This window comes from Pongo pygmaeus, chromosome 3 (genome assembly GCF_028885625.2).
Source record: "Pongo pygmaeus isolate AG05252 chromosome 3, NHGRI_mPonPyg2-v2.0_pri, whole genome shotgun sequence".
NCBI lineage: Eukaryota > Metazoa > Chordata > Mammalia > Primates > Hominidae > Pongo > Pongo pygmaeus.
Genome location: NC_072376.2, coordinates 183,212,430 through 183,235,478, shown reverse-complemented (window position 1 = coordinate 183,235,478; position 23,049 = coordinate 183,212,430). Strand labels below are relative to the sequence as shown.

General features: G+C 42.1%; 1 protein-coding gene across 9 annotated transcripts in view; it reads left to right on the top strand.

Moving 5' to 3' along the window:
• MFAP3L (microfibril associated protein 3 like) overlaps window positions 1–23,049 on the top strand; it is a 40,668-nt gene that overhangs the window by 5,811 nt on the left and 11,808 nt on the right. For 4 of the 9 annotated variants that reach the window (XM_054485000.2, XM_054485002.2, XM_063664292.1 and 1 more), the window contains exon 2: window positions 15,385–15,815. The exons of 1 other annotated variant lie outside the window; for it this stretch is intronic. In XM_054485000.2, the coding sequence (XP_054340975.1) occupies window positions 15,518–15,815 (298 nt within the window). In that variant the 5' untranslated portion in view covers window positions 15,385–15,517. Of the gene's footprint in view, window positions 1–14,013; window positions 14,794–15,384; window positions 15,816–17,579; window positions 17,725–19,170; window positions 19,432–23,049 lie in introns of those variants that run through there. 4 more of the 9 variants (XM_063664290.1, XM_054484999.2, XM_054485004.2 and 1 more) reach the window with 4 other exon arrangements.

Sequence of the window (23,049 nt, the reverse complement as noted above, 5' to 3'; positions counted from 1 at the left end):
AGATTTTTACCCAAATGTTCTCGTAGAATGATGCAAAAATAATTGTTTTCTATTGTAAAGTACTAGGTCAGTGTAAACCATTCCCTCTGTCTTAAATCTTAATAGGGAAAAACCAGGATGTGGTAGCTGGATATTTAGGAGTGAGAACCACTGGGACTCAGTGGTAGAGTTGTACTCTATCTGTGGGCAGGGAAGGAAAGGAGGCATTTTAAACAACTCCCATGTAATTAATTGGATTATATGTGTCAGGCTCTGCAGAAGTGCAGAGGGCCCACCTGCTGTGGCCTTTGGAATACTGTGCCCTTAGCTATTCCCAATATTTTTTTTGTTGCTCTTTCTCCGAGGGCTTGTCCTCTGCTTTCCCTGGGTTCTAACCTGGGTCCTCTTGTCTTGCTTGTGGCCCTCTGTGTTCTTTCTGGGTGACTTATTTTTCCTCATGACTGCATCAGTCACCCATGCACCAGTGTCCAGCATTTCTCAAGTCCATATTCCATCCATTCATTGATTCATTCAACAAGTAGTGACAACCTGAGATTTTAATCTAATGAAGGGTCAAATGTGCTAAAAGATAATTGTAGCGAAAATAGGAAGTTATGAGTAAAGGGTGGTGAGAAAAGGAGTGTCTGGGGCTACCTCGGGAGTCCTGGAGGGCTTTTGAACCAAGACCTCAAAGCTAGGGGTTTGCCAGATGTGCAAGGTAAAGAAGGGAACGTGGCTGGAGGTGGTGCTGTGGAAAACTACTGGGAGTTCAGGAAAAAGAACTTGCTGGGGTTGGGGGGATGGGGGGGGGGGGAGGCTCCAGAGATGCAGTCAGGGAGGTGGATGGGAGTCAGACTGTGAAGAATCACCTAGGTCCTGCGTAGGACTTGAGTTTCACACTGTTGACACAACGAAGACATGGAATATGTTTTAGATCTTTCAGAGTCAGCTGACTTTAGTAATGACATGGTACATGGATTGGAGGCAGGCAAGACTAGAGGCAGGTCAGCAAGGAAGGAGTCCGGTAGAGATGATGAGCACATAACCCAGGGGAAGCCCAGGATGTGGCAGCCTGATATTGAGGAGTGAGAGTCATTAGAACTCAGTGATTGATTTGTTTCTCAGGGCAGGGAAGGAAAAACAATGTCTTTGTAGTGAATCAGATTCTGTCTCAGGTACAGCAGAAATGTGGAAGGCCCACCTGTCTCGAGGGATAGTGGGGTTGGAGCATCTCTCAGGGGTTTTCCTACCAAAGGCAAGACTTTGCAGCACCGGAGAGACTAACTTCCACTGCCTGTGCCTAACCAAAAGGGACTTCAGGCAGGGGAGGAGCTGCAAAGCCCACACACAGCGCCACATGTGAGGGAAGAAGTCGGAACCTTATCACAGGGCACAGACTTTGTAAGAGAGATATAAAAGAAAGAAGAAATTAATTCCCTGATGGACCCTCAGCTTTTGGACTGAAGCATTGGGGACTTGCTAATGCGGCTGAAAGAAAGTTGTTGTGGGTTGGGCTTTCCTAATTCTGGATTGAGACTGTAACTTACTTAGAGGCTGTGCTGAAATTGACTCTGTAGGAAAGAGGAAAGCTTGCTGAGCAGATACTGAAATATAATCCCAACCCCTTCCTTCCACTGGGGATTTGAGTTTGCTGATGGTGTGAGGAAGAGCATAAGGGAAGGGTTTGCTCCTTGAGGAAATAAATGGGTTAGAATAAAGTGCTCCAGAAGTGTCCACTTCTGGGACCCACCTAGTTCAGGTACAAGCTGAGACTAATTCAAATCATTCTCGTCGGTTTACGAAAGCAGGACCTCTTCTTAACAAGATAGGATGCATCTGTTCTCGAGTATCTACCTTTCATATGTGTGTATATATAGATGAGGTCTCGCTCTGTTGCCCAGGCTGGAGTACAGTGGCATGATCATGGCTCACTGTAGCCTCAAATTCCAGGGCTCAGGTGATCCTCCTACCTCAACCTTTGGAGTAGCTGGGATTACGGGCGCATGCCACCATGCCCAGCTAATTAATTTTTTTGTAGACATGAAGTCTTGCTGTGTTGCCCAGGCTAGTCTCAAACTCCTGGCCTCAAGCTATCTCCAGACTCAGCCTCCCAAAGTGCTGGGATTACAGACATGAGCCATTGTACCAGGCTGCATCTGTACCTTTCTGTTCCTTCTTGAAATTAGCAAGGGCTCTATGTTTGTGGCCGTAATGACCACCCTGAGGAGACCATCCAAATCCTTTCTTCTCCAAAGGCCAGACTCCCATGCAAGGAAGTAGATAGATACACAGCGACTGTGCTTAAAGATTCAAAACCCATTTTCCCTGGTCCTAGTCAGGGAAAGGTATTTGAGTGAAGACTAAGTTAGTGTTTGGCTCCCAGCACTTCCTGTTAGGTCTTTACTGCCCAGGATGGCTGTGGGTAGCATAAACTCTTTAGTAACCAGTGAGCATTCTTGCTTCTCAGCTGCTGTTACTGAGTTCATCTTGAAAATTGCTGCTTACCTGCTGAAGCTAGGCACTGGGCTTCACTGCCCCACCCCCGGCCAGGCATGCAATTCTGTCTGCCCACTCCCTGCCATTTCTGCTGGCAGCCCTACGTTGGCGGGAAGGTGTTTTTTGTTGTTGTTGTCGTTTTGTTTTTCTTCAAGGTTTGGACAATCCTAGATTACTTGGTCTTTGAGTCCAGCTCTGATTAGAACTTCTCAAAGGTAACCTGTTTTTCTCCATTTCAAAACACTTTTGAGGACCTTGAAATTCATTTCCAGAAAACATCTGAGTATTACCAGTCCTTTGCCTTAATGGAGGCTGGTCATTTCTCATTGTGCCTCTGTACCCAGGACCTGCAGTGGACTCTTGATATCTTCTTGCCTTTGTAAGGCATCTCATCCCTACCTCCAAGTTATGGCCGCCTCTCCTCTTTTCACTGGGGTGTTAGTTCTTGTGCCTAAGTAGTGGATCAAATGTCCCAAAGTCCCCTTTATCGTTTCTCCTAAGACGCCCCAGAGGCCTTCATCTGAAATAGAATTTCTGAAGGAGTTCCCTGCTGTCCCAGAGCTCTCCAGACAGCCTTGCACAGCAGATCCACTGCATGACGCTTGCAAAAACCGGTGCCACCTAGGTTTTTATTACTTGCATGCCATGTTTCTTTCTACCCTTATTTGTCTAGACTAAACCATTACTCCTGCTAGGAGAACTGTCTGGTCTCCTTTTAGTCATCCTTCAGGTCTTGGCCAACCCCAGGGAACATTCTGTTACCTTCCCAGCTTGGCCTCCTCTGAATTTCTATGGCATTTACCTAGTTTAGCGCATAATTGCATATTGCTTTGTATGCAGGTGTCACCAAGATTCTAAGCACCTTTGGGGTAAAGGCCTGGTCTTAAACTGTTTTTAATCCCCATAGTAATTGGTACTAAGTGGATAATAGTGGCCTCATAACTACTTTCAGTTCATTTAATTGATATGACTGGCTCCTAATTGTGTTTATCACTTAGATAAAGCTGACTGCCCAGCGGAGACATCACCTGGAAAGTGTGCGCAGCCTAACAGGGCCCCTTTCCATCGAAGCTGAGAGAAAAGCAAAGTGGAAACCACTGAATCCCTATTTTCAACTTTCTTCTGGTGATTTTATTTAATTGCAACAATTTGCCATGTTGTCACACTGAAAAACACTTAGGTGGAAGACTGATCTTAACCACTAAAGTCAGGAAGATTATTAAGATGGAATAAAATTCTGAAAAATATTGGTTTTATGAACAAAATTTTAAAATAATTAGCTACACTGTTATGAGGGTTGCCGAAGCTTTGGTGGGCACTCAGTGACCACTGTGTGCAGGTAACAGGAGCCCTGGACTGAGAGAAGATGTGGGCTCTGCAAGGGGCTTTTCCTGCAGCGTTGATGGCTTGGCCCTGGATTCTTACACTGTTGTGTGGGCAGAATCACAGGCCTGTCCCAGCCTTAGAGTGGTGCTGAGGCTCCGATGAGATAACATCTGTGGGGGTGTTTTGTAAACCATAAATGCTAGGTGAATTGTAAGGGAAGTTAGTTATCATAGCACTCTTAAGAATTAAATCCAGTAGGGTTTGAATTACAGGATCTCTTCTGATCTGTTTTTCACCGAGATCCAGTTCTTAGTGAAAGAGCCTATAATGACACTTTACATGGGAGATTCAGGGAAATGTTCATGATGCAATTCCACTTTGTGATAATGGGCTGGTAAAGAGGAAGGAGGAAATGCTATTTAACTACCCTCTCCAGTTATTGAGTGCATCTTTTCAAACAGATGAAATTTCATCCTGATGAAAGAGGAAACCGTAGGTGATCTAGTTCCTACGCTGTGAATTTGAATGGTCTTAATCAAACAACCACAGACACAGAAATGAGGGACTGTGCGACATTTTGAAATATAAATTAAGTAGGCGATTGCTTTTCACTTCAACAATAACAACAGCATACATTTCTGGCATCTCCGCCTCTTCTGTGTTACCCTGAGCCTCTGTTCTCAGGCCTGTCTTTATCACCAACCTTTCAAATTCCACTGTAAGCAAATGATGCATTTCTGAGGACTGACTTAAAGAAATTTTGTTTTACTTAGTTCTGTGGTTAAAGAATAGACATTTTCCAAAACTGTCTAAGAAATGAATCTGTACCAAAGGCGAGCAATAAGTTAGTAATAGGTCTAACTTTGAGGGCATATAAGTAGAATAAATTCACTCCGCAGATATTCAAGTGTTTGCTTTGAGCAAAGTGTGTTTCTGAACAGTGGGGATACATCAGTAAACAGCGGCAACGACAGGAGCCCAGCCCTCTAGGAGCTCCCATCCTAATGGGGGCACAGTATGTAAATACGTAGTAGTTAATGCTCTAAAGACAAAGGCAGGGTCGAGGTAGGTAGAGCATGATGGGGTGGGCACTGTTTCAAATAGGTGACCAGGAAGGGCCTCGTTGGTTAAAGGCCTGAGGGTTCCAAAGGAAATGTTCCAAGTATCCCAGAACTCATTTCAGATGGTGGGAATAGTAAGTTCAAGGATGCCGGGGTTTACCCATTTCAGGATTAACAGAGCCCAGGGAGGCTGGTGGGGAGTGAGCGAGCGTAGTGAGGTTGGTTATGGAGGCTGTGAATCTGTCAGAGGCCTACTGTCAGGCCATAGCAAGGCTGCCTCTGGCTTTTACACTGAATGACGAACTGCTGGAAAAATGTACATTGTAGTAATTTAACAATTTTAGCGTTTTATATTCATTATATTTTGAGACATTCTCCATGCACAGATCGTTACTAATCATTAAATAATAAAAGTAATGAATGCATGGTGCTAAGCACAATCAACAAATATTTGAATACCAACCCTTTTTTTAAATGGGACAATTTTGTTAATGATAAAAATTACATTCCCAAATTGCCAGAGTAGACTCAAGGCCTCTCTGCATTATCAAGTGAAATGAAGGTTTCAAAGCCCAAAGACATGGGCCTTGGTCAGACCCCCTGTGGAACAGCTCAGATTTACACAACCAGCAGTTCTTGGTCTGAACTTGTACAGAAATAGACTCTAGAACATGGACAAAGGTTGGGTCCATGGCATGACCACAGGCACTAAGTTCATTACCTACCCTTAGTCCAGGTAACAAGGTAAAAGTAGTGAGGCTCAGGCTTCACTCCAGGCTGCTCTGGAGGTGAAGTTGGAGGGAGAAACCTGCAGCTGTGCCCAAGAGGACCGGCCCGTCTTCCATATAGGAAGTCCTAGAGGAATCTGGGCTGATTCACATCTGCAGTGAGATGAGAGCATCTGGAGAGGGTATGAATGGGGGGCATCCTAATACTTTGAGAGCTTGAATCCATTTACTCCCTCATTTTATTGTCCAGAATGTAAGGGACACACAAGAAGTTGTCTTGCCTATGGAGAACAAGTTCTCACGGGCTGCGTGGTGCACAAGCTGTGTCTGTGGCCATCTGCCAAGTCACAAATGACTTGGCCATCACAGTGCTTTGCCCCAGTTGTATTTACTGCAATGGAATTTTTAGCAATGCACCAAGAACTCTCTTGTTCTTTCGCTTTTCTCTTTACCCCTCACCGTTTCTTCCCTTTTCCAGCCCCAGTCTTACTCCTGGTTGTCATGATCATACTATGATAGGTTTGGAAAGAACCTAAGAGATGGGTCTGAAGCTCGGAGAGATCAGCTGACTCCCAGGCGTCATCTCCTAGTAAATAAAAAATGGAGGAAAGGAGTAAGTATCCTCACTCCCAGCTTGTGGGTCTTAATCCTAAAATTCTAAACTCGTCTGCTCTTCACACGTCACCCCAGAATTTCTGTTCTTGACCTTAACCTCAGAGCCCAACCCATCTCTTATCCCAGGCACCGGATCCTATCCATTTGCTGTATTATAATCTCAGCTCCACGGCTGCAGGGAGACCTGCAGTGAATTCTTCACACTGGCTGTCGCTAAGAACACTCGATGTGTTTCTGTTAGAAGTTATTCTGTGTCTCGGTTGGGTACTATTAATACTATCCTTCAGGCTCATCGTGAGTTAAGTAGCTTTATTATGAGCTGTGTCCCACCACAAAATAATTAACCACCCTTTGTAAGATTGTATGTGAAATTACCCTCCCAGTTCCAGAAAAGGGAGTTTGTTTGGCCAGTTGGGAAGCCTTGTGTGCACAATCAAATGTGAGGGAGACGTAGGAATTGAGAAAGGCACTTTCATTATCAAGGCCTTAAGGGTTTGCAAAGGATCCAGAATTAGCAAGAAAATGTAAACTCACAATTATTTCTGAGTTTACAGGTCCTGAGTCATATTAGGAAAGCATATTAAGAAGATTGCCCTCTGATTTATAGACAGTGTGCTCTGTGGGCTGAGAGAGGACGGGGTTTGCTTCCTCCATCCAGGCAGAGCGCGCACAGCCTGGACTTGTGGGCAGGCAGCCAGGGATCACCACCTCCATAAAGCACCTCCCTGATACATGGCATCTTCTAGCCATTTTTCTAGCCAAAAAAGAGTTCTGACTCACTGATGTGTCCAGGCTTCCAAACATGCATCAGCTCCTGCCTGGTTTCACTGTGAATATAGGAGCTTCACACTAAATACATCAGGAACTTCTTGGAAAATGGGCTTGAGATCAAATAAAAACAATTGAAAGCTGGCAGAAGTAGTGCCATCTACAGATTAGCAGGTGACATAAATTCATTGGACTAGAATGAAAATTCGAATCTCTACATGCATCCTCCAAATGAGTAGAAGAATGTTTTGAAAGGACATGATTTTTTAAAGGGGGGAAATGTTGCAACAATATTCTAATGAAAAGAAAGCAGCTAGAGATGCTTCTGTACCAGCTTAGGTTGAATATAGACTCTAATAAGGACGGTGTCAGAGATCAAAGAAAGATGTGAATACAGCATTGTAACCCTCTGATGTGCACTGTGATCCGTTTTAGGGATTGGCCTGGCAGCATAAAGGCCCCATGCATCAGTGTGTCTGTCCCATTTCTATTCAGTTTCCAGATTTGGCTAATTCCTTGGATCATCAGATTTCTGGAGAAATGTCTCTCTGATCAATTAAGGATGACCCAATTAATATGATGAGCCATGATGGTGCCACTGCACTCCAGCCTGGATAACAGTGAGATGCCATCTTAATACGCGAATGAATGAATAAGAATAAGAATTTGACATTATGTGCTCAAACATCAATAAACTCTTCTAAATGATATACCTGTGATTAGAATAGCCTTCACTGCATGTTTCAAGTGCTAGAACAATTTAATAATTGGCTTTATGGAACCAAGAAAACAATCCCAGGTCTGATCTGAGATTATGATTAGCAGTCATGGTCTTTTTATTTTGGTTCTAAGCCACTAAATTAATTGCATGACCGTATGCAATACCATACCTTCTCTAGGCCTCCATTTTTTAGAGTAAAGAAAAACGTTTGTGAAAATATATCCAAGTTTTTCCAAGTCTAATGTTCTAGTTCTGAGAAGAGATGTGTAGACCTCTTTTTATCTTGCTTGATAATTATATAGCTATAGAGAACAACCTTTAATGTAATTTTTTCCCTCCTCCTTTATAAGGGTTTGTGGTTCTCTTTTTCTCTTTAAAAGACTGTAGTAAAGGTCCCTTGAGTGTCTCCCTTCTGATGATCAGGCTTAACCAACATTTATGTTTAGTAGGATGTCAACAGTATCTCATCTCCATATTAGAGTGATTTTTTAAAATAATGATTTGATGACCCTGGGCAATTTAAACAGTATATTTCTGAGAGCTTTATTTTGTGTTATTTTTACTTTTAATCAGAAAAACATACCATGTGAACAAAGTGTGGCGATTCAAGAATGGTTTCTTAATATTATGCCCCATTAAAAATAAAGTTTTATGAAGATGGCATCTCTGGGCCTATAGTTTGTTTTTAAGTTTGAAAAACAGTGATTTAACACAGATCAGTTTTTGAAAAAGTACATGCCTTCTGTGTATCAAAAAAAAAATAACAGCATAAAATAAAATTCTGTAGAGGCCAAACGTTGGTGTAGTTGGAGGAGTAACGTCGTACCCCTCTTAGTTGTTCCATGGGCTTAAACAGCTCATCTGGTGGCTGTTCACAGCAATCCAGCAAGTCTGGGTGTATATTTAGTTCTACCCATTAAGTAGCTGGAAATTATCCTAACACTACACAATTAATAAGTGCGTGTTGTACCAAGAATGCCATGAGGTCTCTCCTGAGTCTCATTTTCCTCCTAAGGGCCAAATACTTTAAAAAGACAGGCTCTAATTCTTCTCATGGTGTGCTGCTGTATGGCTCTTAATTTGTGAGTTTTTATATGTAAATGTCATGACTGTGGCTTGTCATCACAACACCGTCCATCAGCCAGGGGTACAGAGAGAGGAGATGGTGAAGCTAGGAGGAGCAGTGAGGAACCAGGCGGGAGTGACTGTGTACTCTGCCAGGTCACTGCTAGCAGACAGGCCCTCATCCAAGAGTGGCAGCAGAGTGCAGAGTGCTGCCCAGGGGAGTGGTTTGTTGAATTTCTTAATTTGTGTATTCCACTGACAGTGCCAGCCACTGGTTTTTAGTAAATGAGAAACTTCCTTCCTAAGAGCTGTCTGTATAATCATAGGTGCCACTGGTCAGGAGGTCTTGTACTACTTCAACCTGCTATCAGATAGTCATTCTGTACATTCTAATTCCTGTACCTCTCTGCATCTGCTCACGTCGTTCCTTCCCCACTGCTTTTGTTTCAGACCCCTGTTCACTTCCTTCCTGGATATTGTATAATACTAGTCTCCTAGCCAGCTCTACATTGCAGCCATACGAGGATCAAGCTGATCTTTGTAAACACAGAACTAGCCCTGTCACTTCTCCTTTTCAAAACCTGTGAGTGCCCCCATCCTTGGCATTGCATACTATCCGGTCATTTTCTAGGCCAGCCTGCCTTTCCAGCCTACTTCCCCCTCCTCTGTTCTTGCACACACTACCTGGCCATCAGTGCCTAATGACAGACATTTCCCCAGGTTCTCTGTAATCACTGTTTCTTTCAATATTCTATTCCTCTTTGGGTCAGCTTCTCTCCCGTGGTCCACTTGGGTACTTCTTTAAAGAATCACTTTGAGAAAATTCTTCCTGGCTCATCCAAACTATTAATACTTCGATCTCTTGTCTGGTGCCCCAGTGGATCTTTGACACCCGGTGATGGGCAGCTGTCACACTGTCCTGTAACTGTTGATATATGTTCCTGTGTCCCCTGCCGGATTCTGACAAGAGGGGAAAGGCCTGAGTCTCACCTCTGTGCACCTCAACCCCTGGCAGTGCGCCCAGCACAGGTCATTTCTCAGGTAATGCATATCGATTTGGATTGAACTGATCCCCTTTAGATGCTTCTAAAAGTAACCTAAAAGCAATGCCCTTTCATACTTTCCTGGGATTATCACATTTGCCATCTGAATTAGGTATTACCTTTGTGTGATTAGAGGCATCAAGAATCTCTGTACAGAAATAGACTCTAGAACATGGACAAGAAAGGGCAATATGAATCTCTGTAATAGGACTTTGGGCATTGAGATAAGACTTAACTGATTTATCACATAAATGATTTGACTCTGGACTGCAGTAATTGCTAAAGGAACATTCTTGTTCCATAGATTTCTTGGCCCTTGACTTTAGATTCCCATATGCATCTGTTTGTTTTCATGCTGCTAATAAAGACATACCTGAGACTGGGTAATTTATAAAGCAAAGAGGTCTAATTGATTCACAGTTCCACATGGCTGGGGAGGCCTCACAATCATGGTGGAAGGCAAAGGAGAAGCAAAGGCACGTCTTACACGGCGGCAGGCAAGAAAAGAGCTTGTGCAGGAGAACTCCCATTTATAAAACCATTAGATCTCATGAGACTTACTACCACAAGAACAATATGGTGGAAACCACCCCCATGATTCAGTTATCTCCACTTGGCCCCACCCTTGACACATGGGGTTTATTACAATTCAAGGTGAGATTTGGGTGGGAACACAGCCAAACCATATCACCATAGTTTATATTCAGAGATCACCCTAATTACCTAAAATTCAGTATAGTTGATGCCTGAGCAACATGGGTTAGGGGCACCCACCACTGCCCCCCATGCAGTGGGAAATCTGTGTATAATTTTTGACTCCCCAGAACTTAACTACTAATAGCCGGTTGTTGACCAGAAGCCTTTCTGATGACATGAACAGCTCATTAACACATATTTTGTATGCTATGTATATTATATACCATATTCCTACAATAAAGGAAGCTAGAGAAAATACTGTTATTAAGAAAATCTTAAGAAGGAGAAAATATATTTGCCGTTCACTAAGGGGAAGTGGATCATCGTAAATGTCTTCAGCTTTGCCATCTTCAAGTTGAGTAGACTGGGGCGGGGGGAGGGGCTGGTCTTGCTGTCTCATAGGTGGTGGATGTGGAAGAGGGGGAAGGAGAGGCAGGCACACTCAGTGTAACTTCTGTTAAAAAAGAAAAAACCTACATATAAGTGGACCGAGTGGTTCAGACCCATGCTGTTCAAGAGACTCTATGCTGATCCTGAAAGATGTTAGGTGGGATAGAATGGGCCAGTGAGAATTTTATTCTCATTTTTTTTAATCGCAAAAGAAAATATTTTTAATTTTTGTTTAAAAAAGACATGGATATTTTGAATTCATTATGATATATGGGAAAGGAAGTGGCAGAAACTTATTCATAACTCAAATGGCTTGAGTTGACTACCAGTTTTGAAAAGTTAGCATTCATGTCTTAATGAGTATTTTAGTGCCACTTTCCAATTCATATGAAATGGGGCTTCCCTCTCCATGCTTCATGAGTATAACCCTATGAAGAATGTGTTTTCATCCAGAAGACAGCTTATGTGCCTGTGGCATCATTCCCATGCAAATTAAAATAGGGGTAACTCTCAGTAGGTGTTGCAACAAAATCCAGTTGTATCACTCTACAAATTATTCATCAGAGTAGTTGGGGCAATACCCTAATTGACTCTGCCAAGAAAAAACAATAATATTCGTTTAGTACAAAACACTCCTTACACAAGAGGTCCTTTTCCTTCTAGCTCCAGAAATACATGGGCAACAGTCTTATTGATTATAGGTGGAAAAAGAAGAAATAGGACTGAACAAAGCATTTTATTAAACATTTTTAGATAAAATGCAATGGCTGGGAGGTAGGGAAGGGGTCAAAATAAAGAACATTTGATATTTGCTAAATATTTCTCTTTTGTTCTATTTATAGAAAATAAAGTAGTCTATCAAAGTTTTCCCAAAGATTATGAGGTTTAACAACTTGTCCATTGTAGCTTTTGTTAAGCCCTGGTTTTGAAAGCTGTGGTCTTTGTTCTTGTATTTTGAAGGACTGCATTTTAAGCTGCTGGATTATAGTACTTAGGGTTTACTCTTTGCTGGCTCAAATCCCTTTCACAATGTTAGATTGTTATTTTACTCTTTGCTGGCTCAAATGTCTTTCACAATGTTAGATTGTTATCAGCTAAACTTTTTTTTTTTTTTTTTTTTTTGGGACAGCATCTCGCTCTGTCACCCAGGCTGGAGTGCAGTGATGCCATCTCGGCTCACTGCAACCTCCGCCTCCCGGGTTCAGGTGATTCTCCTGCCCCAGCCTCTCAAGTAGCTGGGACTACAGGAGCATACCACCATGCCCGGCTAAGTTTTCTATTTTTAGTAGAGATGAGGTTTCACCATATTGGCCAGGCTGGTCTCGAACTCCTGACCTCATGATCCATCTGCCTCAGCCTCCCAAAGTGCTAGGATTACAGGCGTGAGCCACCATGTCCAGCTCAACTAAACTTTTCATGGTGCTGTCTGTAAGATCCTAATCCAACAAGCTGAAAAGGTACATTTGCAGGATATTTTGCCAGCGTCCAGAGTCACGTGACATCTTATGTTCTTCAGGCAACACATTGTAATTTGTTCTTAAATAATTGCCTTTGGATTACATATAAGCATGGCTTCATACAGCAAGTGTGTAAACATGATTATGGGGGCCTAGCAATAAGGAAATCCTACTGAACTATATGTGCAAGTTTTTGCTATCCAGGAGCTGTCCTTGTAATCGAGAAGGAATTTACTCAAAACAGAAAAGTACAAGATCATACACCAGGGAGCAGTGTCAAGTTTGGTAGGTGCACATGCCATGGGGTGATGAGAAGGACTAGAAGTTTCTACCCTGTGAGCCATGGGACTCGCAGAAAGGGAAGGGCAGAAGAAGGCCAGGATGCTGGATGGGCAGTCAACAAACATCATCTCTAGGTGGCACCCAAGCTGTTCGGTGCCCCTCCTTCCTACCCAACTCTAAGCCCATAGCACCTAGAGAACATATTGAAGTTATCTGTATGTCTTTCCCCTACTAGACTGTGAGTGGACATGGTCTGTGGTTTATTGAGCTTTGTAGCACTTCCCATCCCCTAAATCCTGGCAGTGTGCCCGGCACATAATAAATACCTTTTGAAAAATCTGAAGTGAAAGAGTAAATTGAGAGTAAATTCTTACTAAAACTATTAATTCATTAGTGTTAATTCAGTGCTTACTTTGAATCAGTTTTCACAGAATTTTAGAGTAAAACGCTTTGATACAAACAACCTGTAAATGATGCATTATGTCTTCTGTACCTTAGTGACTTTTCCAGATGGGAGAGGATGGGAGTAAAAATGAGGAAGAGGGAAAACATTTTGCTAACTGAAATCCCTGCATAAAATGAAAGTCTCTGCTTCTGTATCTCGTAAGGTCTCTAACGGAACTAGATTCCATTTCAGAACAGTTGCTGTGTTTCTAGCCCAAAGCACCTACTGACATTATTAAAATATAATAGCACAGCAGTATCCCCTTCTCTTTACTCTGCTAGCACAATGTGTTTGAACGTAGAAAGCCAAATGTGGAGAGCCTCTGTTTGAAAACAGCTCTTGAGATACACACTTTAAAATTCAGTTTGATTTTCCATTTGTGGCATTCTCTTTAATTGGGGGGAAAAGTTATATTTACCACCCATATTTATTAAAACCCGTCTCCCAACCTGTCTTGTCTCTGATTCTCCCCCGTGGTATTTAGCCAGGCATCTGCTATGGCTCGGGCAGCAGGGAGTCAATAATGAGTGACCCAGCCCCTGCCCTCAACATGCTCACCACAGGATACACCTAAGGGGGTAGCTCCTGCATTCTCAGACTTGAGCCCCTGCAAAGGACCCAGTGCTGAAAGTCATTTATAATTATTTATGATTTATAATAACTTTTTAAACAAAACTCAAGATCTGGCTTTTAGAACACATAACTTAAAAATAGATTTGAGAAGCATAATTTCAATAGAGGATGCTTTATACATTGTGCTAATAATTCTTGTTTATCAAGGCAGCAGTACATAGGTGTTTGGTATACATTTGATTTTGAATCCTTATAATTGTCTTGTACTTGCCCAAGACACACAGCCAGCGAAGGTGGTTATGTCCAGAATCCTGGCCTGGTCTCTCTCAAACCTGAGGCCATGCTCTTCACAGCTATTCTGTACTGAATAGGTCAGCTTTCCAACCACAAAGGAAACCACAAGTTTAGCCAAGTAAAGAAAGACATTTGCAAAGTCATGGCAGGGTGTCTATCATGCCATTGCAGTCTGTGCTATCTCCCTTCGCCACAGGGTTTCAGCTGGTGGCGTAATGTGTTGGCTTCCTAGGGCAGGAAAGCACTCCAGTTTAGTGGGGTTTATGGAAATCTATGGCAAAACAAAACTCTTTTCTCTCCTACTGAAAAAAATATGATCTGAAACTAATTTATCATCACCAGGTAACCCTTCAGTGTTGTTGTAGGCAGAATTGAAATAATAACTTCTGCCTTTGAAGAAGGCATGACTATAGGATTAGAATTAAATGGAGGATAGAGGACTAGGTGAAGGTTAGATCTTTGGACATAGAAGTGCAGCCAACCGTAATGTCTGGTGATGTTCCCCAGCCCGTGGGAGGCAGATGAGATTGAAACCAGGGTGTACATGAGTGACCTGGAGCCCATAAGTAACAGTAACACAGAGCAGAGAGTGCTAGATGAGGTGGAGCTCAGAGGAGCATGGGAAGTTGAATGAGACAGTAAGGAGCATTCTGGAAGCTGTAATGGGGAGTTAGGAGAATGCCAGAGTGATTCTGATGCAGTCCTTCCAAATGCCGGCAGAGCCCAAGCTGTGACCAGTGACGTAGACTGGAAGTCACGTTTACTGGGAGAGAAGAGGTTAAGGAACACCCAGGTGAACAATTAGGTCCTCTACAATGAAGACAGGTAATGTGGAGGAAAGAGAGCTTGTCATGGTAAGTGAAAGCAGCCTGAATCCATTTTTGAGCTCTACGAAGTAATATATAAATTTAATATAAGAAATATTTGTTCCTATAAAAACTATATGTTTTGATAGCAAAAAAAAATTATGATTTCTGTGAAAAATATAATTCACATCCGGAACATCTTATGATTGTGTTTTGTTTAAGAAGTATGTAGGTTTGGCTGGGTGCGGTGGCTCACACCTGTAATCCCAGCACTTTGAGAGGCCAAGGTGGGTGGATCACCTGAGGTCAGGAGTTCAAGACCAGCCTGGCCAACACGGTGAAACCTCATCTCTACTAAAAATACAAAAATTAGCCAGACATATTGGTGGGTGTCTGTAATCTCAGCTACTTGGGAGCGGAGGCAGGAGAATCACTTAAACCTAGGAGATGGAGATTGCAGTGAGCCAAGATTGCCCCACTGCACTCTAGCCTGGGCAACAGAGCAAGACTCCATCTCAAAAAAAAAAAAAAAAAGTATGTAGATGTTTGTATTTTAGCTGCATTGCTAACCATTTATAGTGTTTTGAATGTATGAATGCTAATGTTTATGTGTATATATTTTTGTTTTCTTAAAAACAGGTTCTTGCTCAAGTACCAACTCTATGGACCCAGGACAGGTTTGTCCCATGACCTGCTGTGAACAGTGTGTTGTCTGATAGAAGATTCGGTTGGCAAACCATCTCTCTATTGCCTTACAGAGCAAGCAAAGAAGATGGATCGATTGAAGAGCCATCTGACTGTGTGCTTTCTACCTTCTGTGCCCTTTTTAATCCTAGTATCCACTCTAGCCACCGCTAAGAGTGTGACTAACAGCACTTTAAATGGCACTAACGTGGTCTTGGGCTCTGTGCCCGTAATCATTGCCAGAACTGACCATATCATAGTCAAGGAAGGGAACAGTGCCTTGATTAATTGTAGTGTTTATGGCATCCCTGACCCACAGTTCAAGTGGTATAATTCCATTGGCAAGCTGCTGAAAGAAGAAGAGGATGAGAAGGAGAGAGGAGGAGGTAGGCTTTAAAGTTGTATCAAATGTCATAATAAAATATAAACAGGAGCTTTGGAGCCAGCACCCGTGATGTTAGTTCTTCTCATGCAAATGATTTAAAGATCTCATCTTGTCTTGTTTTTCTAAGGCAGGAGAGAATATATATCCTTAAGGATTCAAAGAAGCAATTAATTCATTCTTTTCACTCATTGACACAGAAGACAAAGGACAAACACAGAAGTCTTTTAAAAGGCTTCTTGGAATTTTGTAATATAATACATCCAATACATTATAGAGACAAATGTAAAATGGATTTTCCTAAATAATATATTCAATTTTTAAGAGAGTTTTGTTTTCTTTCATGGAGATGGCTGGAATAAACAATATAGCCGTTGTTTATCATTAAATGTCCATTTAATTCATTGGCCGTTGATTTAAAGACCACACTTCTGAAAAGAAACCTCAGTGCAAGTCTCAGCCACTGGCTGGGATTCCTGGAGACCTGGCTGCAGTTTCTAGGCTGAGGCAGGGAGGGAGGGAGGATGCAATAACAAGGAAGGATGTGGGACAACAGGAGACTGCTTGGTTTTTAATAAATGCATTTCTGACCAAAAAGTGTGAATCACCTCACTCCGGGAAAGACTAGCCAGAGAGAGGATTGGGTCTTCGGAAATCAGTGCATTTCTTGTTTTAGATGCGAGAAGTAATTGTCTGAAAACCCAATCCTGGTCAGATTGACCAGAAGGAGTTAATCTGCTTTCCTAGGCATTTACTGTGTGAAGTAGAGGGGTTGGGGTGGGGGAGTGAAAAGATCATTGTTCTGAAGTAGCAGCTTATTAGTTTCTTCCATTCACGTTGCCGTCCTGTTCCACAATTCTTTAACCAATGAGCAATCCCCAGAAGAGTTTCTGCTCCAGGAAAACCTACATTTTAATCTCTTTCCCTCACTTTATCTTAATTGCCCTGAAAAAAGAATAGAGGCTAATGCTGTATATCTCCTTAGGAGCTAAGTGAATGGAGTTTTCTTGCAGTTGCCTACTTCTGGTTCACAGCTGTGTTCCGAATGGTTAAGGCTGCTAGCCGTCTAATTGGCCAGGATGTGGGGTTTGCTGTAGTGCTGTCACTTACATTACTTTTGGTTAGCCAGTCAAGGTTGTAGAGCATTATAAAGCTTCTTCCTTTAAGTCAAAATATTACATATTATGAATCATGTTTAACCTAGGAGAGTTGAACTTTTACCCACCAAGAGGAATTGTGGGACCATAGCAAAGTTAAATTAGAAGGCACCTTGGAGACATTATAGTTCAAATGCACATTTACTGAAATTTGCCCGAAGTCCTGCAATTATTAAGTGGCTATGACTAAGCCTGTAATCCTAGCACTTTGGGAGGCCAAGGCGGGCAGATCACCTGAGATCCAGAGTTTGAGACCAGCCTGGCCAACATGGTAAAACCCCATCTCTACTAAAAATACAAAAATTAGCCGGGCATGGTGGCACGTGCCTGTAATTCCAGCTACTCAGGAGGCCGAGGCAGAATAATCTCTTGAACCCAGGAGGCGGGCGTTGCAGTGAGCAGAGATCACACCACTGCACTACAGCCTGGGCGACAGAGTGAGACTCTGTCTCAATTTAAAAAAGTGGCCATAACAAGAACCTTTACTACTGACAGTGGAAAGATGAGGGAACACAACCCCTAGCCCACACTGGTTTTGGTTCCTACAGCCACTTCCTCCAGGACAAGTCAGAAGGCAGTGACGTCACACTTGTGAATGGAGGGCAATAGCCATGGTAACAAAGACACTGCAGGCCAGGTACCTTAGCAGGTCTTTCTGCAGGGCTGAGCCATCGCTAGGGAACCCAGGGTGACTGAATCAAAGGGAAGAAAGACCCAAGACCGGAATCTCCCTTTTACATGGACCCTGAAGCAAAGGTTATCCCTGGGTATTAAAAAGCTGGGTTGGGGCACTGAACTCCTCAGTCCTAGAGAGGAAGAGAACTGTGGGAACAGCATAGTGCTGGGGCCTGAATTTCAGTTCCAACATTTTGAGGATTATCCCAAAGTGTAGTATCTTACTGCGTCTGAGATACATATGTGGTATCTTAGCGAAAAGGTCCTTGTAACTGCTGACTCAGCGTTGGCAAGCTGACTCTGCACCGTTCCTCCTTCATCTGTGTATTGAGGGCATTGAACTAGTTGGTAGTTATATTTGGCTCCATTTTCTTTTGTTTGTGGGTGCTAAGATGGACTATAGTAGTAGCCTGTCAGTAGACCCCAAGCTAGTGGCCGCCAGTCAAAAGCCTTTGCTACAGAGAACTGCTCCATCAGAATTCAGCACTCTGGTTGTAGCCAGCAGCCTTGCTGATAAATCAGTTAGCTATTTTAAATCTCTTTAAAACTTTCAAGTTTTAAAAAGAACTTGTGATACTAGTACTTGATGTTCCAGCTCAGCTTTTGTAATTACAATGCATGGTGGTAATTTCAGAGCATAAGCAACATGGGATAATATACAAAGCAGTGTACCTAACAACAAAGCAATACACAGAAAACAACAGAAACGAGAGATTCTTGCTCATAAAATATCAGAATCTGAGAGCTGGAATGGCCTATTGGTAAACCCATAGTCTTTAACTTTTCATTTTTGGTGGGGGAAATGTCCATATTATAACATGGACATAGATTTCCATTTTCAGGCCAATAGGCTAGAAGTTTATATGGAGCGGTGTTTTTTTGTGTTTTGTTTTTTGGTTTTTTTTAAATCAACAAAGAGTTGATTGCATATAGTATGAAAAATACTAGGCCAAGCACGTGGCTCATGCCTGTAATCCCAGCACTTTGTGAGGCCGAGGTGGGTGGATCACGAGGTCAGGAGATTGAGACCATCCTGGCCAACATGGTGAAACCCTGTCTCTGCTAAAAATACAAAAATTAGCTGGGCATGGCGGTGCATATCTGTAATCCCAGCTACTCAGGAGGCTGAGGCAGGAGAATCGCTTGAACCTGGGAGGCAGAGGTTGCAGTGAGCTGAGATCGCACCACTGCACTCGAGCCTGGTGACAGAGCGAGACTCTGTCTGAAAAAAACAAAAAAAAAGAAAAATGATACTAATATCCTAGAACCTTACCTAGGTACACTAAGACTACTGTTAGAACCAAACTAACAAAATTATAATTTTCATTAACAACCGCTGTCATTTACTAAGTCCCTGCACCAATTAGAAATATTATTTCTAATCCTTATAATAAACCCTACAGTGAAGTGTTATTAATCCTCATGTATACAGATGAGAAACCAGTTGAAACCAGAGGGTATGACACAACCAGAGTGTGGCCAGCGGGTATTCATTCTCCCTCTGTGTCCCACCACATCATCCTTTAGGTCCTGTAGGTGAAAAATGTTGAAGAGCCTCTCAGACTGAGTGAGTATGAGAAGAATTCCTAGATGGAAAAGGCATCCTCACTACCGATAGCAAGGTCAGACAGTGTTAGGATTTGTGCCGGAACATGTGTGTGCACATGCCATGCACATGCACAAAAAGGCGTTCAGAAATCATCGGTGAGTCACTCGAGGAGCACACTGCCGTTCACTTTGTGATTAGCCTGGAAAGGAGCAATTTCATGTCTCGTTTCTGCTGAAAAGGTGAGAGAGCTGTTATTCATGCCAGCCCCTCCAGGCCCAGAGAGAATGGGGCTATTTCCTGTCATTGGCAGGAGCCCAGCTGGTTTGCTTTGCTTGCCTGGTGCTGTCACTTCAATTCCACAGGATCAGGAGAGGCTAATGTGTGATCTCTATCTGGAAGACTTTTGTTTTTGTAGTTCAGCAAAGAGCCTGTTTGGGGTAGTCCACCCACCATAAAGCAGACAACATGAATAACCACAGATGGCCACGAAATATACTGTTTTCAGTTTTCCTTTTGCTAGAAGTGAGTAGAAATGTATAGTAGCCAGGAATTAAGTCCTAACTATTTCAGGCACTAATTATCCAATGTGTTTTCGCTGTTGCTTCTTACTATGACTTTAAACCATTTACATTAACATTAGCACCTCTCTGAGATAAGTAACAAGGATTTCAAGAAAGTCAACTGGTTTCACCCCTTGTAAACATGTCTGGGTTTGTTAGAGATTAAGTTTGAAATTCTTCCATTAAGTTAGGTTTTTTACTTTTCCTGTGGATTTGTTTTCTGTACTCTTGTAGTGTCTGGTTGCCAAAAACACTTAAGCACTGAGTCCACAATTGTCACAACTGCTACTATAGTGCTATGGAATTCATTATTATAAATTTTGCCTCTAGTTTACTTTGCTTTATTGTTTTTATCCCTCTACTTTTGCAGGTTTCTTTGAATAGATTGTAATATGCCTTTTAACTAGTTCTGCAAGGGACCATGACAAGCTGTGTCAGCCAGTGATAAGACTGTAGTTATCACCTCCCTACCTAATATTTATATATCAATAGGTCGGTGTCCACAGCATTAGATGTAAATTATCCTTTACCTCTAAGATCAGTGTAAAGTGGTCTATTAACCTGTTATACTGAATTCTTGTTTAGTATATTAAATACTTGAGATTTAAAACACTCATCAAGACCATGTGCAGTGGCTCATGGCTATAATCCCAGCACTTTGGGAGGCCAAGATGGGAGGGTCACTTGAGCCCAGGAATTCAAGATCAGCCTGGGCAACATAGTGAGACCCTGTCTCTATGGAAAAAAAAAAAAGTTAGCAGGGCTTGGTGGCACATACCTGTAGTCCCTGCTACTGGGGAGGCTGAGGTGGGATGATTGCATGAGTCTGGGAGTTTGATGCTGCAGTGAGCCTTAATCACAATACTGCTTTCCAGCCTGAGCAATAGCAAGATCCTATCTCAAAAACAAACAAAACATCAAATGGTACCAAACACAATTTATGATTTGTGAACATATGTACATATTATTGGAAAATATGTAATTATAAATATATGATTGGAAATTGAGAAGAATCGCTCTATATAGTCTTTAAGGAAGTTCTTTGACTTTTCTCAACCACGGTTTTCTTGTCTGTGAAATAGAGATCATCCTTTTTTACTACAAGTGGGATAGTGAGTCTTAAATGCTTAGCAGAGGTACCTGGAATATAGCAAGCTCTCAGTAAGTGGCACTGCTATTATTATTGTTAATATTATACTATATCCTCACAATAATAGGTTTCAATTGCTAAAAATCCCTGTTTCTTAATATAGTGTGTTTTGTAAAGAAAGAGTTTTCTGGGTAATTTAATATTCTCTCTCTCAATTTCTCAACCTTTCCAAAACTCAGTAAATGCAAAAGAAATTCCTATCCCTTAAATGTTATTTGAAATTTCCAAATAACGTCCTGATTACCATGACAGTGAGTTTGGGATTCTCTTCTCATCAGAGGCCTGCTTTCCTGGTGCATCACTTCTGTGTACAAAGGGCCCTTTGCTATCTAATGTGCTTCTACCTCGGAAGAAAGCAGTGTATGTGGAAATTACAAAGTATTATGCACCAGATGAATTTTGCATTTGCCTAACCCCATGGTTCTCAGCTGGGAACTGTTTTCTCCACAGAGGACACGTGGCCAAGTCTGGAGACATTTTTGGTTGTCATAACCAGTGGGGTCAGGCTGGTTGTGCTCCTGGCTTCAAGTGGGTAGAGGCCAGAGGTGCTGCTAAACAGCCTACATTGCACAGGACAGACCCCTACAATAAATAATTATCCAGCCCCAAATGTCAGTAGTACCCGAGTTGAGAAACCCTGCTGTAACCCAAAGGAGCAACCCCTTGGCTAACTAAAGAATCATTCCAAAGTAGATCCCATAGAAGCAGTTTAATTTACGTTACTAAGGTTAATTTTCTGAATTGAGCCATATCAAATGCCAACCTGTTAACCACCATTTGTGTGTTTCTTCAGTGAGTTGTGCTCCACTTGGGATGTGAGCCCAGATAGCTTTAGTCTTAGCAATGAAAAGACCCTTCCAGATCCATTTCAGATATGGATGACAGCTAAGGTTCCCAAAATGGAAGTGATTAATGTGAACTAAGTGTAGGGTGCTGTTATTTTGGAGGACCACCTGTAGCTACTCTCTAGAAAAGACTATTATGAGCCCATGTATTATGATTCCATGTTCTATGGAATTACATGCTTGGCACTTCTTTAAAAATTAAGATTACCAGATCAAATTAGCTAGAGGAACAGATGTTTCCTTTTCCAGGAAATAAAAAGACAGTAGGTTATTTTCAGGTATTAGTACCTTGAAGTAGAACAGAACTACAGATTCTGAACAGCAAAATCCTTCCATCCCCACCTTCCTGAGTTGAAAGCTTAGCTAAGCCTATATTATCCCAGGCCACCTTCGCTCTACATGATGTAAGAAATAGCTTGTTAGAGCTGCCCTAGTCCTCTCTGAAGAGGTCTCTTGGGAGGGTTGTGGGTGGGGTTGGGGAGGCACAAGAGCACTTGCAGCTTCTGGGATTCATAACCTGATGCTGCAGTGGCTTCAAGGAGCTGTCATCTTCTGCAGAAGCCTTGTAACAGGTGCAGCCATGCAGTGCTAAATTTGCTTTCAATTATGTTTGGTAAAAAGGCATGAATCCTGTCTCTTCAGTAGCCTATATTTCACAAAATATGTGCCACATTTATAGATACAAACACATATGCACACATTTTGTGCTTCTTTGAAGGGTGCCGATTCTACGCAATCCTCCTTTGAATGAATGTTGTATTTCATTTATTGTTTGCATAAACATTTACTGGAACTCTCACTATCTGAATATTTTTAAATTAGTTTCAAGAAACTAACATACTCATTTTGGCAGATTTAATTCTTCTCCTGGAAAAGCATGGGTGTGTGAGGCTTAAGAGCCAAAGTGTCTAAACAGGATAGTTAATACAGTTTTAATCTGTTTATACCACTCATTGGGAATATAGACAAACCATACATCCATCACTGTTTACACACACGCATTCATAAAATGATTGGAAATTTTAAAAGCTTAGCATTTGGGTATAATTTTTTTTTTTTTTCAGTCAGCCTTTCTCAAGTTGAAAATGTTAATTTTTAACGCTTAGTGATCCTAAAGTAAACCTGGAAAGATTTAAGGTTTCGGTAGAAGTGGTGTTTGGAGAAAAGCTGTGATTACAGTATCCGTGGAGGTTGTGCTCTCACTTTCCCTGTGATTCTTCAGTTCAGAATGCATTGCTCATTGCTGCTCCTTGCTGTACAGCAATTATTTGCTCAGAAGTTGTTTGTGTGAGCGTTAGTTCT